Source organism: Dasypus novemcinctus, chromosome 18 (genome assembly GCF_030445035.2).
Source record: "Dasypus novemcinctus isolate mDasNov1 chromosome 18, mDasNov1.1.hap2, whole genome shotgun sequence".
NCBI lineage: Eukaryota > Metazoa > Chordata > Mammalia > Cingulata > Dasypodidae > Dasypus > Dasypus novemcinctus.
This window is the reverse complement of record NC_080690.1, coordinates 23,854,959-23,870,502: the sequence shown is the minus strand read 5'-3', so window position 1 is coordinate 23,870,502 and position 15,544 is coordinate 23,854,959. Positions and strand designations below refer to the sequence as shown.

Genomic DNA, 15,544 nt, shown 5'->3' with positions numbered 1-15,544 from the left:
TTTTTACATGCTGTTCCTCCCCCTCTGGAGACCAGCCTCCTCCCTGTTTGACCCCTAACTTCTCTAGCACCACCTGCCCCAATGGCACCACCTGCCGCCATTGGCGCATGCCACCTCATAATTCTCCCTCTGCCTTCCTGGTTCCCACAGACTTAAAGCCCTTGTCACAGGGTGTTGTGAATTCATCTTCTCTCTCCCAGCACCCTGAAGACAAAGTCTGCTTTCGATTAGTTCCTGAGTCCCCCCCATACCTAGGACTTAATAATAGTGACAGCAACCACAAAAGCAGTAATAATAACTGACCAGGACTTACTCCAGTTAAACAAATGGATGAATGAATATACGAATGAATGAATGAATGAATGAATGAACGAACAAATGAATGAACTTGAATGGATTTTAGTATGTTGTTCCATCATTTCTGAGAAGAGTCCAGCTCAGCCCTGGAGATGACTCTCTGGAGGGGAGGGAGACAGAGTTGACTGAACCTCTGTCACCATGGTTGACTCCTCTCATAGGCTTTCGCTCCTGCCCTAACCTCATGGGTCCATGACCCCATGGGTGAGTACTTTTGAGCTGCTGGGCTCAGCATACTACCCCACTGCCCAGGTCCACTGCCCATGGCCCACAGAAGGCCCGGCAGAGGACTGCAGGGGAGTGTACACACCAGGCCTGCCCTCACCTACTACCAAAGGGGACAAGAAGGAGGAGAGAGGAATTGAGAAAGAATGCAGGAAAGGAGGAGGTGCAAGGAGGACTCTGCATCCACCCCAAGGTCAATGTGTGTGGCTAATTGTGTAATTGACTGCAGATGTGATCAGGAACTCTGAGTAGGACAGTGAGACAAACACTGAAGGTCAAGAAACATTAATTCCCTCATCATAATCTGTCCTTCCTCTAACTAACTCTTGCTCCAGAAGATCCCAAGGGAAGGAAGGAGAATGACAGAGGAAAAGAAAAAGAAACAGAGATTTCCTCCTTTTATCCTGATCTCATCCTAAAGGCAGACCTCTAGGAACTTCAGTTATTCAGAAACTAACCAGGAAACAGAGACAAAAAGCTTCTGTATCACTGATCAGTTCTCATCAGAGATGTCAAGGGCGTATAAGCAAGGAGAGAAAGAGGAGTCATCCCAGATCAGAAGAGTGAGGAGATACTCACCTATGAGAACTGTGGGGTCCCAGATGGAATTTTGAAACAGAAAAAGAACACTAGGGGAAGACCGGAGAAATTCGAATAATGCCTGCAGTTCAGACAATAGGATTGCCCGAGTTAATTTCTGCGGTCACCCCTCGGGCTGAAGTGTGGTTTGCTGGCCTGGCGGGGGAGCAGCCGCGGCAGGCCAAGCCGCTGCCCCCATAATAGGGTGGCTGGTCGGACTCACCGCCACCCCTGAAGGGAGCTCGGCATGGGCGCAGAGTGCCCTCGGGTCTCCCCTTCTCGGCAGCCATGCTTCCGCGGCCGCCCCTCCTCCCTGATGGCGCCACACGATGCCTGTGGGGCGGCACCCTTCTTCTTCTTTCTCCCTGCGCAGGCGCAGGGCGGAAAATTCCAGTCTGCCCTTTTCCCCTCCCCCGACAGCAGCAACAGCCAGGCGTGGGCGGGAAACTCAAGTCTGCCCTCCACCCCAGCAACAGCAGCCACCAATCCCTAAACCCTGCCCCTTCCCCCAGCAACAGCAACAGCCAATCCCTAATCACCGCCCCTCCCCCGTCCAGTACCGCCCACTGACCTTTCGCCGGCAACCAATCAGAACAGGGCATGGCTTCGACCAATCAGCCTTCCCCAGCCCCTATAAAACTGTTGCCTCTCCCTCAATAAAGTGGACTTGTGTGTTTACCTTGTCTCCGCAGTAGTTCTTCTGCTGTGCGCCCTCCAGTCCTGAGAGCCCCCGACAAGGGCCTGGCCTCCCTTGTCCCCAGCTCGTCGCCTGCTTCTCCGGGCGACCCCTTCGTCGCCGGCTTCGCCGGGCGACCCCGTCAGCCGAACCGCGCAACCCCTTGTGAGACCGATCCCTCGTCTGCTGCCGGACCGACCCCTCGTCCCAAGTGGGACTGACCCCTTGTCCCAAGCGGGACCGACCCCTCGTCCAGAGCTGGACCGACCCCTCGTCCGCAGCCAGACCCCACCTCTACCGACTGAGCAAGCCGCCGCAATTTCCAGGTTTTGATCATTGTACTTTGGCTGTGCAATCTAGGCGAAAGGTCCACATGGACTCTCTGTACTATATTTGCCATTTTTCTGCAAGTCTAAAAGTCTTTTAAATATCTTCAGATAAAAAACTGTGTTTTGCCTATCATTATTATTGCATTTGCCTAGTAATTGAATTTGGCAACATATTAGACTTCATTTTTTAAGAAGTTTTGGATCACAGAGGGGTTCAACTGAGCATGCATATAAGGTATATAGATATGTTCAGATATTTGTTGTGTATTGACATGGTGGGTAGAGTTTCACATGACAACTGAGGGAATGCTGAGTTCCCATTCCAGGGAACTCTGTCACACTCCCCAATGGAGCAGCAACAATCCCCCAAGTGCAAGGGCAAAGACCAGTGAAGAGAAGAAGGATGGTCCAATGATGGGCCCTTGATACTGATGACTATGCTCATGAACCTGCATCCTTGAAATTTCAACTAGGCCTAGAGCTGCAGGGTGCCTAAGAGTTACCTCCTGAGAGCCTCCATGTTGCTCAAATGTGGCCACTCTCCAAGCCAAACTCAGCATGCAAATGCATTACCTTCCTCCCAGGGTGGGACATGATTCCTGGGGATGAGCCTCCCTGGCGCCAAGGGATCACTACCAACCACCAGCTGGTGATCAGACTAGAAAAAGACCTTGAATAAAAGGGGGAAATGGTAAAGACAAATAAGTTTATATGGCTAAGAGACTTCAAAATGAGTCAGGAAGACATCAGAGGGGTTGTGCTTATGCACATCCCAGCAGGATCTTGGAAACAGCCAAAGTAGATACAACCCCAGGTACTAGTGCTCCTGAGGACTATAGAGACAACCATCAGGTGTACAGTCATGACAGATGGCTCTGGAGTTTGATGCCTTGCCAGTGGGCCCTACTTTGGAACTTGTGCTCCTGAGTGTGACAGAGTTGGACTCAGATGTGACCTCTCTAAACATGCCTCTTCTGTCACTTTTACTGAACCTGTGGTTGGCACTGGGGTTGGTGTATGCTCAGGAGACTTGAATCTCTGGACTGTCCATGTGCCAGCTGGGCCCTGAGCCTCAGCAGAGTTGCAACACCTACTCTCCAGTTCATTGGATTTACCCAGGTCAGCTAACAGGGAGGTGAGGATGGTCAACCACCACACCAGGGAACCAAGAGAGTCTACAACTGCAAGCAGGAGAATCCCATCCATCAACCATGTGGAGTCTAAGCCCCCTCTCTATTTAGAGGTAAAGTGGACATCACCATCCCAGGGTCCTCAGAATGGAGGAATAAAATATGGATTAGAGTGGACTTACTGGTATTCTTCTACAGAATTATTGTGATTCTAGCAATGGAAGAAACTGTATAATTGATGTCATTGCAGGGACAGATGCAGGACAGTATATATCCCAGTCCACAAAATGGACTGGGAGAGAGTGTAAAAACAATGTAAACCATAATCTATGCTGTGTAGCAGTGTTCCAAAATGTATTCATCAAATGCATTGAATGTGCCACACTGATGAAAGAAGTTGTTGATGTGGGAGAAGTGGGGGTGGGGTGGGGAGTGAGGGTATATGGGAACCTCTTATAATTTTTAATGTAACATTTTGTGTGATCTATGCATCTTTTTAAAAAAAGATTTTAAAAAGATGTTTTGTTTCTCTGTTTTTGTTTTGTCTTTTAAAGGACTTCTACTTTAGTTAAAAGAGGGAGGGAGGAAGGGAGGAAGGGAGGAAGGGAGGAAGGGAGGAAGGGAGGAAGGGAGGAAGGGAGGAAGGGAGGAAGGGAGGAAGGGAGGAAGGAAGGAAGGAAGGAAGGAAGGAAGGAAGGAAGGAAGGAAGGAAGGAAGGAAGGAAGGAAGGAAGGAAGGAAGGAAGGAAACTTCTACGCAGCCAGCAACATTCTGATAAGAATGAAGTCATTCTCAACAAACGTGGTTTGTGGAATGACCTGTGAATACAGTTTATATGCATTTAGCAATCAGGGATATTGTTCTCTCGAGATTCCTAGTGTTGTTCCTTGGAGCTTAGGAGTATCCAGTGGAAGGAGGAGGAGAGCTAGCGGGAACTGTTTGGATGTTAGAGGGACAACCAACCTTTGTAGGTAAAGGGTAATAGGCGGGACACTCACAGTGGAAAGAGGAGCGTGAGCAAGTGCCCGGGATTATAGCTGGGGAGGGACAAGCCTGGTGGCCAGAGTCCAGGATTTGAGGGAAGAATGGATGGAGTAGACCCTCGAGAGGCAGGCCAAAATGAGCACAGAGAACCACAGCTGTCCTACCACTGGGCATGGACTTGACCCTGGAGCCACGGGGAGCTACTGAAGGGTTAAAGCAGGGGTGTGGCCTGACTTAAGGACGCTCCTGAGGCTGCAATGTGGAGAGGGGTTCTTTCTTCAAGACTTTGAGTCAATGGGAGGTTATACTGAGGCCGGTCAGGGCCCTGTGAAGGTGAACACAGCCCAGACAGAGATCCTGAGAAAACCACTTCTTCCTCTCGAGGCGCCACTGCCCACTAGGCACCCTGCCTTTCCCCACCTGCAAAGGCTCGGCTGTCCTGGACCAGACCGTGGGTGTAAACTGCCCGTACACCTGTGCTGTGTGCCGGTGAATGACTTACTTCTTGGGGACGACTTCTCCCAGCAGGCTTTCAAGTCCATCATCATCAGCTCAAAGCGAAAGCCGACAGACTACCTCCCAAGGGAGAGGAAAGCAGGGCCCCATCTTTCCCTACTCTGCCACATTTCCCAGCTGCCTCTGCCCAAGCGAGGCCCAGGACGGCCCTCCTGCAGCCCCTGAGCTGCTGCGGCTGCATAATGGGGAGCAGAGGCAGAGGGAGGCAAAGACTCCGTAGCAGTCGCGTTGAGTTCTGGGATGCCCTGCTTTTCTGCATGCTGTGGATGTGTGCAGGTGACCTGCAGGTTCTTGAGTTCCCTAGAATCACCAGGCACTCTGGGAGGGAGAGCCAGGACAGAAAGGAGAGGCAGGGACAGAGTCCCCTTCCTGCTGCCCTATCAGCTTCAGCAGAAAGGGCCATGCGCTGAAGATGTGAGAGGAGACCCTGGCCCCACGCGGTGCCTGCGTGAGACCCCCTCTGCTGGACCAAGGTTCAGAAAGGACAAGTGATTTGTCCCAGGACACACAGCAGCCAAATGGCAGAGGGAGGACGTGAACCCTGATCTTCTGGTTCCAAATTAAGAGCCCCCAACCCTGTCCAGAGTGAAATTCTATGCTTTCCTGAACTTAAAGAAGCCAGAGACCTCATGTGGCCCTGGATTCCCTCCCTATGTCCCCTGGCCAATGCCTCCCAAGCATATGGAGCACCTGCTAAGTGACAAGCCAGCCCTGCCCCTCCTGAACTATGACTCCTCCCCCTTTTATTTCTTTGAGGCGAACTTCACATAACACACACTGAACCATTTTAAAGTGTCCAATTATTGGCATTTGGCATAGCCAATGTCCTGCAACCACCCCTCCTGTTTCAAATGTTTTCATCACCCCAGAAGAATACCCTGTATCCTGTAAGCAATCACTCCCCATACCTTCCTCCCCCCCATTTCCCGCATCCACTCATCCGCTCTCTGTCTCTCTGGTTTGCTTATTCTGGATAGTTCATACGAAAAGAATCACGCAATATGTAACCTTTTGGTCCAGCCTCTTTCACCATGCATAATGCTTCCGAGGCTCACCCATGCTGCAGCAGGTATCAGTATTTCATTCCTTTTTATGTCTGGATCATACTCCATTGTGCAGATTTATCACAAATTGCTTATCCATTCACTTGTCAGGCATTTGGTTTGTCCATCATGAATAATGCTGCTATGCACATCCATGTGGACCCTTCTTCCCTCTGAAATGAAACCACACAGGCAGATTTTCTATAAATGTTTTCTGCACCACTTCATGATTCATATGCCATCTTCTTCCAAAAAGAATCAAACTCACTTAAAAACATACACATACTACAATGCTTCCTTTAACAAGTAAATAGAGGCAAAGGAAGCATATGCCCATCTCAATTTTTTTTTAAATAAGTGAGTCACTTGCAGCAAAGGAAAAATAAGGCTAGAAATAAAAGGGAAAAACCAGGAATGACAATGAATGACGAAATTCCTGCACTTGCCAGAGATGGACCCCCAAAAATGATTTTAAAGTTCTCTTGCAGACAGTGCTGAGGGAAGCATATCCTGTTGATAGGTTCACAATATTCAAGAGACGTTTTAAAATAAACAAAAAGGACAAATAAACTGATGTGCAGAAGAAACGAAGATTTTTTTTCATTACTGAGCCTGGAAAGAAAGTTCTCTAAAAGACTGAATAAATATTAGTTCCCTTCTCCTTTGCCCCATCTGCCTGGAAATCCCAATTCCTTCTCCATCTTCAAGCCTCTCTTATCTTAGCTGCACATGGGTATTATAATGGGACATCCCTTAAGAAACAAAAGAAACTCTTTACCCAAGTATAGCATACATACATTAAAATGCACCTGAGTGTACTACTCAATGAATTTTCACAAACTAAATATTGTACCCAGCACCCAGATCAAGAAACAACATGTCTGAAAGCCTCTCCCTGTCACCATCACCCCCCCCCAGGGGAAACACTGCCCAGAATTCTAACATCATAGACCTGCTTTGCCAATTTTGTTTATATAAATGGGATTGTGCAGTATCTAGTGTCTTTCTATCGATCCCATGTGTATGAGACGCATCCTTTTTGTTGCCCATAGTTGAAGTACATACCTTCTCTTTGCCTTAGAGTATTCCGTCTGATGATGAGACCATAGTTTATTCTCCCATAGATAGGCAGGTCCATCCACTCTTGATCCGAAAAGGAAGACGATCGCATGAGTATTTTTACCTGAGTTAACTCTGTTAATAATTCTTTTAAGTGTCTGGGCTCAGATGTCCATGCTATTTTTCTAAACTTTAAATTAGACTCCAGTGTAGCATCTGAAAACTGTCAGTCTGGCAAGTGATATTATTTTGATCATTGAAGTCTATTTTTATAACCAACCATGTCTCAGTCCTGTGGCCAGAGGAGCAAAATAATGACGGAAAAGCCATAAGAAATAGGTTTTTGTTTTGTTTCGAGGAATTTTGTTGTTGTTTTCTATTTTTTCAAGCAGGCATTTACCACTTATAGGCCACATTAACTGAGGCTTTACTGTGTGTCAGGACTGTACTAAACACTTTGCCGGTAATATGTAATTTAATTGTGGCACCACCCTGTGAAATAGTTTTACTTGTATTACTCTCCTTTGGCCTATCTTTTCTTCTTTTTTTTTTTTAAAGAGAAAGTGTAGGTTTACAGAAAAATCATGCATAAAATACAAGGTTCCTGTATACTATCCTATTATTAACATCTTACATTGGGGTGGTACATTTGTTAAATGGATGAAAGTACTTTTTTATAATTGTACTGTTAATTATAGTCTATGGTTTAACTTTGGGTTCACTGTGTTGTGCAATTCCATGCATTTTTTTTAAAGATTGATTTCTTTCTTTCTTTCTCCCCCGCCCCCCCCCCCCCCAATTGTCTGCTCTCTGTGTCCATCCACTGTGTGTTTCTCTTGTATTCTCATCAGGCAGCACTGGGGATCTGTGTCTCTTTTTGTTGCGTCATCTTGCTGCGTCAGCTTTCTTTGTGTGCGGCGCTTCTCCTCGGACGGCTGCGATTTTGCGTGGGGCAGTTCTTCTTTTGTAGAGACCACGTCTTGTGCAGGGGGCACACTTACACGGGGGTATCCTGCGTGGCATGGAACTCCTTGCACACATTAGCACTGTGCATGGGCCAGCTCACCACACAAGCCAGGAGGCCCTGGGTATTGAACCCTTGGACCACCCATATGGTAGGCAGACGCTCAAGATCCATTGAGCTAAATTCACTTCCCTCTATGTATTTTAAAAATTTTATTCTAGTTACATATATACAACCTAACAGCCCCCCCTTTTAATTAACCACATTCAAACACATAATTCATTGCTGCTAATTATGTTCACAATGTTGTGCTACCATCACCACCATCCATTACCAAATTATTTCCATCATCCCAAATAGAAATTCTGTACATTTTAAGCCTTAATTCCATATACGCTATCCCCACTCCAACCTCTGGTAATTGTATTCTAGATTCTGACTCTATAAATTTGCTCATTCTAATTATTTCCTATCAGTGAGATCATATAATATTTGTCCATTTGTGTCTGGCTTATTTCAGCCTAAATGATGCTGTCAAGGTTCATCCATGTTGTTGCATGTATCAGAACTTCATTCCTTTTAAGGCTTAATTTAATAATATTCCATTGTGTATATATACCACATTCTATCCATTCAACAGCTGGTGGACACTTGGGTTGCTTTCATCTTTTGGCAATTGGAAATAATGCTGCTATGAACATTGACATGCAAATATTCAAGTCCCTGCTTTCAATTCTTTTGGTTATAAACCTAGAAGTGGGATTTCCAGGACTCATGGTAATTCTATACTTAATGTTCTGGGGAACTGCAAAACTGTCTCCACAGTGGCTGCACTATTTTACATTTCCACCAGCAATGAGTGAATTTTCCCATTTCTCTGCATCTTCTCCGACACTCCTAATTTTCTTTTTTTAATAGCAGTCATTCTAGAGGTTATGAAATGGTATCACATTGTGTTTTTGCTTTGCATTTCCCTGATGCCTAATGATATTGAGCATCTTTTCATGCGCTTTTTGGCCTTTGTGCTTATTTTCTTTGGAAAAAGCCTGTTCAAGCGTTTTGACCATTTTTTAACTAGGTTGTCTTTTGGCTGTTGAGTTGAAGGATTTCTTTATATGTTCTGGATATTAAACCCTTATCAGATATGTGGTTTCCAAAAATTTTCTCCCATCATGTATGATGTCATTTTACATTCACAATAAAGTACTTTGATGCACAACTTTTTTTTAAATTTTGAGGTGGTCCTATTTATCTATTTTTCCCTTCGTTGCTTGTGCTTTGGGTATAAAGTCTAAGAAACCATTGCCTAACACAAGGTCCTGATGATGCTTCCCTACATTTTCTTCCAGGAGTTTTATATTTCTGGCTCTTATATTAGGTCTTCGATCCATGTTGAGTTGGCTTATGTATATGGTGTGAGGTAGGGGGCACCTGGCCTGTTTTACCCAGTCCTTTACCCTCAGCATCAGGTGTAGTATCCAGTACAAACCAGGCAATGAGTGAATAATAGCAAGCTACAATTTATCAAGTCCTTTACACATACCAGGCACTTGTGCCAAACATTTACATTCCTTATCCTATTTAATCTTCACAGCAAACCTAGGAGGTAATAAGGGAGACACCTTCAGGGTTATTGCCCAGCTCACAAGCCCCCACTTTCTCTGAAAACAATCCCCTCCTTATGCATATGTCCTCTAGTTGCCATGCCTGTGCTATATAGCCCCACCTCTTTGGTCACAGTTGATTGGACCACTAATGGACCCTAATGCATCTCAGTCAATCAGATTATGTCTTGGGAATTTGGACTTGTGGTTGAAAGGGGCTGAGTTAGTTCTGTTTGTGACTGGAATTGAAGTGTTGTAAACTCACTCCCAAGCTGCAGTGCAGCTTTTACTCTTTTATGGACTAGCAGATAAAGAGGTGGGCAAGGAAAGAAAATTAAGTGACCAAGCAGAGAGGTACAGAGACAAGAGGCAGAGTCCTGCCTGGGTCTGCTCCCATTAGTTGGTTCCCATTAATTGCTATCAAAAAAAATTTTCTTAACTAAGATAGGTAAATATTACTTTTCCCATTTCACAGATAAAGATACTGAAGTTCAGAGGAAGTAAAGTGACTTGCTCAAGGTCACACATCCAGTGAGTGGCAGAACAAAAGGTTAAACTCAAGTCCATCCACTTCTACAGCCTGAGATGTTCCCCCTTCCACATTCTGGTGTTCCTCAGTCCAGATCAATGGGGCTTCTGTCTTTCACCCTCACTGCAGGCTTTTTGAGGACTGGGTTCATGTCTGACTCACTGCAGTAGCTTCACCCATGCTGAATACCGTCAGGTGTTGCTTGCAAACTACAAGGATGGAGATTTCACGGGGCCAGAGGAAACATCATGACATGACTGATGGGAAGTTAATGGGATTTGTGGATGCAAATTATAGAGACAGAAAAGTAGGGCATGAAACTGAGATACTTCCTGGTGACCTTGACAGACAAGCCAGCAAGCAATTGGCAGAAGTCCATGGCAGCCCTAAAGCTGCGGTGGGCCCACTACAAGACTAAAGATGTCTGGAAAATGGAGAACACCTAAATCCTCCTCATGCCCATGAGCCTCAGTCTGGTTGTGATGACTTCGACCTTGGCAGGGTAAGGGGGATGAGAATGGGGTTTGGGTTCAGGCCAAATGTAGGGGTTGGGGCTGACCCCAGGAGCTAGACCCAGAGAGCATCACTGACCCAAGTCCTCATCTGCAGAGGCTAGACCACGTGATCCCCTCTACAAACACATTCCCCACCCCAACTTCCACATGGTGGCCATGTTGAGAAAGAAAAAGCATAGCCACTCCTGTCCCCACTTCTGTAAATCAGCCTGTGAGAATATGGCCTTGTGGGAAAATATCAAACAAATGACTCCTGCCCCCCCACTTCTGTAATCTAACAAACCATTCCTGCCCCCTGCTTCTGTAAATCAGCCCGCGACCTTGCACCTGCCTTCTGCTTCTGTAACCCTGCTTGCAAAATTTCACCTTACAACATGTTAGCCAATGAGCAAAAGTCATGCTGATCCCACATAAAATCCTATATAAACCTATGAAAACTGAAAAACGTGGCTCAGAATTTGGAGACTGACTCTCCTCTGGGCCCTCACATAATAAATCGGTTCCTCCGCCTCTCCTAGTGCCATCTGGGTTTTTCTGCCTTTCAAAACTCCTGGCTTTGCTGCAACAGCCAGAGAAATCTTTCCAAAACATAAATTTGACTCATGTCACCCTTAAAGCCTTTACATGGCTCCAAGACCCTCAGCGACAAAGTTTAAATCCTTTGCCTGTCATTCAAGGACCTTATGACCTGTCTTTTTAGGTTTCTTTCAAAACACACCACTCGTGCACACTCCACTTCACTCCCAATATTCCATGTTCCCTGTATCCCTGGATACCTTGGGCTCTCAACACCTAGGCCACCATCGCACACACAAGTTGTTCTCTTTCCTGGAACATCCCTGTACCCCCATCCATCTAGTGAAATCTTAACTGACCTTTAAGCTCAGCTCAAGAAGAGTCCTCTCAAATAAGTCTTTCCTTACCTCCACAATTGGGTTAAGTGCCCTTCCTTTATGCACATGTCTTAAAGACAATACATTGTTCCATGATCATTTGTTTATACATCTGCCTCTTCTGATTGTAGTCTCTTTTAGGGCAGGGATCTTTTGCTAGTACACAGCAGAGTGTTGGGCCTATAGTAGGTATCAGCAAGTATGCATGGGATGCATGGGTGGATGGGTGAAGATGGCAGAAGGATGTGCATGGGTGGATAAGTGGAAAACTGGAAGGATGATGGAAGATTGACGGATGAATGGATGAACAGAGAGAAGGATGGAAGGAAGAATAAATGGATGATTAGAGGATAGGAAGGTAGTAAATGAGAGGAAGGTTGGTTGGGTGGATGGATGGAAAACCAGAGGAGGGTTAGGTGAATAAATGGGAAGATAGATGGAAGGATGGATGGGTGGATGTTTGGATGGATGGACAGATGGATAAATCAATCAATCAATTCTGGTGCCTACATGGTGAAGCCACAAGATAGGATTAGGCCTTAGGTTGTGTGTTGGCCTGGACTCCTCTCAGACATCTGTCTGCCAATGTCTCCTGAAATCCAACATGTGTAAAATCAAACTCATAATCTTTTTCCCCAAGCTTGATTCCCTTCCAGTGTTCTGCTCCTCAGTGACTGGCAGTGCCATTTGTCCAGTTGCACAAGCTGGAAATCTAGGCTTCATCCTTGATTCCTCTCAGTACTTCAACCCATTTACCCACCACATCATCAAATCCCACTGACTTTGCCCCCAACATATCTCCCCAAACCATCCATTGTTCCCCTTCTCCAGGGTCACCCTCATTTCTCTCCTGGGTTCAGGCAATCACTACCTAGCCAGCCTCCCTGTCTCCATTCTCTTTCCCCCAACCATCTCCCACCTCCAATAAAGGTGTCTTTTCAAAATGCAGATCTGATTATCCCACCATCAGACCTCCAATATTGCTTAAAACATCCCAACATCTTCCCATTGCTCTTAGGATCAAAACCAATCCTGGCCCCTGCCAACTTTTCCTACCTAAACTCACAAGCTGGCAAGGTCAGACCTTCTATAACGCTCTCTCATATGCTCCCCTTTGTGATTCTCATCATTGTAACTTTACATTTATCTTTGTGGCCCTTTGGCTAATGTCTCTTGCCCCACCTAGGTGGTGAGCCCCACAAAGGAAAGAGCATGTCTATTTTAACCTAACCTGTTCCTAGGTCAGTGAGGTTTGGGTATAAATCTGGGTTCTGTCCATAATTAACTGTGACTTTGGGCAAGTTATCTGACCTCCATAAACATTGTTGCTGCATATGGAAAATAGAGAAAATATCACCCACCTCTTCAGGGTGTCGAGAGGATGGATTTAAATAATGTGATAGTGTGGTTAACACAGGGCCTAGTCTCTACGAGGAGCTATCATGGGCTGGGAGCAGGAGCAGAAAGGTCTGTAGTCCCTGCTTACCCCTCAACCAGCTTACTCCTGAAATAAGCTCTACAGATCCTCAGCAGGCCCAGAAATAAGTCTCCCTTGAGGGGCCCCTGGGACTAGGAGAGGAGAAGCTGCTTCAACACTTCAGCACCTGGAGCTCTTCAGGGCCAGGGTAAGCAGTCCCAGAGACAGAGCCCAGAAGAGCAGCTAGCAAAGAGGCTGGGAGGTGTCCTCACTCTGGCACCAGGACCATGCAGCTCCCTGGCCCCCACCCAGAGAAGCCCAAGGCACGTTGGCTGGCAGGGCGGGGGTGGAGTGAGGTGCTGGGCATCCTGCCTGCTCACTTCCCTCCAGGCCAGCCCATGCTCCCCCTGCTTCCCCAAGGTTTATCAGCAAGGCATTGAGCTTTGGCATCATATTTTATTTTTGAGAACCACTTTCCAGCTTGTGGCAAGCCTTTGGATTTCAAAACAGATCTAGCCTTGAATCCCCTCTCAACTTGACTTTGACAAGTGATTTTGCTTCTTTAAGCCTTAATTTCCTCATCAGCAAATGGGGGGTAGGGAGTACTGAGAGGGTTAGTAATGATGTATTTCAGCAATTCATTCATCCAAGATACTGGGTGCCCACTCTGTGTAGACTCCTCCTGGGCTCTGGGGGCCTCCAGTGGTGATCTCTAGAGTCCCAGAGGCTGCCCTCACGGGAGTTTCCAGTCATGTGCCCCTAACTGGTTCCTAGTCAAGTAGAGGAGACTAAATAAATAATTCCACAAATAACTAGAGCACCAGAGTCTAAGCTGGTAAGGGTGTATTAAACGGGAGCTGTGTTGTCCTGGAAGCCAGGAACCCTCTCCTGAGGCAGGCATCTCCTTGCGCTTCCTGCTGCCGCAGACTTGCATCTGGCAGGGCCCCACCCGAGCCCCCGAGGTTTGCACAGCAAGGGCGCTGGCCGGAGGCCAGTGGGTGGGGCGAAGAGGGGAGGGAGGAGGCCTGCTTGCCCCTCAGGAGCTGAAGGCTCCAGCCAGGCCTGGCTGCCACCGGGGCGCGTCCCGTAACTCACCCGCCGGAGCCCTCGGCCGCTCCTAGGACCCAGCCACTCTGAGCGTCCCCCTGCCCATCTCCACGCTGCCTCTCTCCACCCTGCCCTTAGCCGGTGACAAGGTTCCCAGGCCCAAGTGCCCAGCCCTCCCTCTATCCAACCGTCTGCCGTCCCCTGAGCACTATCGTTGGTCTACCCTTGACTGTCGTGCCCGTGTGTCTATCCTTCTCTGTTCCTGGCTGTCTGGCGTCCTCCGCTCACATCTGGCTGGCGCGCTGGCCTCGCTGCATCTCCCGGCCTCCTCGCCGCGCCTGCCCCGCCCGCGCCGTGTGGGTGTCGGGCCTGCTGTGCGCAGAGGGGCGCGGCTCGGCCCTCCGCCCTCCCCCGCGTCCCCCCATCTCAGGCCCGACCGGGGCCGCGGCGCAGCAGTGCTGAGGCCCAGGCTCGGCGCCGCCGCCCTGGGTGCGCCCAAGCGGGCGGCGGCGGGGGCGGCGGGGGCGGCGGTGCGGGGACCGCGGGCGGCCGGGCGGGGCTGCGGCAGGGCAGGGCCAGGGCCGGGTCCTGGGAAGCCGCCGCCGCCGCCGCCGCCGCCGCCTGGGCAGGGGATCGCGGGGATCAGCGCGGCCGCGCCCCGCCCCGCCCGGCCCCTGCGCGCCGAGCTGGTGGAGGCAGAGCGGCGCGCTCCCCGCGACGCCCGAGCCCCAGCCCGAGGGCAGCCGCATCCGAGCGGGAGCCGGAGCCGGAGCGGGACCCCGAGCTGGAGCCGAAGCTGGAGCCGGCACTGCGGCGCACGGAGCGGAGCGAGGCAGCCAAGCCGAGTAAGGGGCGCGGGGCCGGGGGCGGCGCGGGGTGGGGGGAGGGGGTCCTTGCCCGGGTTCCCGCGCTTGGCGGCGCCCGCGGCGCACGCACACACCCGGGCGCGCTGCGCGCCGAGCCGGCGGACTCGCGATCCAGAGCCGAGCCGCAGCGCGCGCAGAACTGAGCGGGATCTCGGGACTCCTGCCTACCCCGCCCCGGCTCCCACGCCCCCGGGCAGGCCACCCGCACCGGCGTGGGCCGAGGCTGCTCCTCAGCACTCCCTCGGGCCGCGGGAGGATGGAAATCTCCGGGGTGCCTGCCTGACTCGGGGCGCGGGTGCCAGCCGAGCATCCACCCCAGGTAGGGCTCTTAAGACAACTTCCCGGCGCCCACGGTTTCGCGGGGCTCCTGAGAAACCCAAACAAGAAGGGGACACAAGGGTACACTCTTGGCTGGGGTGGGAGAAGGAAGGAACCAGGGCTTTGCGGCGTTTCGCGCCAGAACCCCCCACTCTCCCTGCCTTGAGTTAGGAAGTTTGGCCCCCCGGCTGGCAAGTCACCCCGGCCCTGCCCCTGCCTCCATCCTGTGCGCCGGCCTAGTATGGAGTGTGGGAGAGGGGTGTCCTCGTCGCACCTTTTCCCCTTTGGAGCAGACTTTCCCCTACGCGGTAAGAGACACCCGAGGCCGAGTTCCAGGACGGCGGCCCCGGCGAGCTGAGCGGCAGAACCGCCTCTCCCCAAGCGCGCCCGGCAGCAGGGTAGTGCCCACCGCACCCGGGGCTGACTCCCGCGGCTCTTCCTCTGTCCCCTTGGGGCTCCGTGGTTCCAGAGTCTGGTGCGGGGAGAGGACCCG

General features: G+C 49.7%; 1 protein-coding gene across 1 annotated transcript in view; it reads left to right on the top strand.

The window, feature by feature from the left end:
- Window positions 1-549: 549 nt before the first annotated feature.
- The window catches only part of BEAN1 (brain expressed associated with NEDD4 1), a 71,350-nt gene continuing 56,355 nt past the window's right edge, over window positions 550-15,544 (top strand). Inside the window, exons 1-2 of the mRNA XM_023589503.2 lie at window positions 550-561; window positions 14,298-14,712. Of these exons, the coding sequence (XP_023445271.2) occupies window positions 550-561; window positions 14,298-14,712 (427 nt within the window). The remainder of the gene's footprint in view (window positions 562-14,297; window positions 14,713-15,544) is intronic.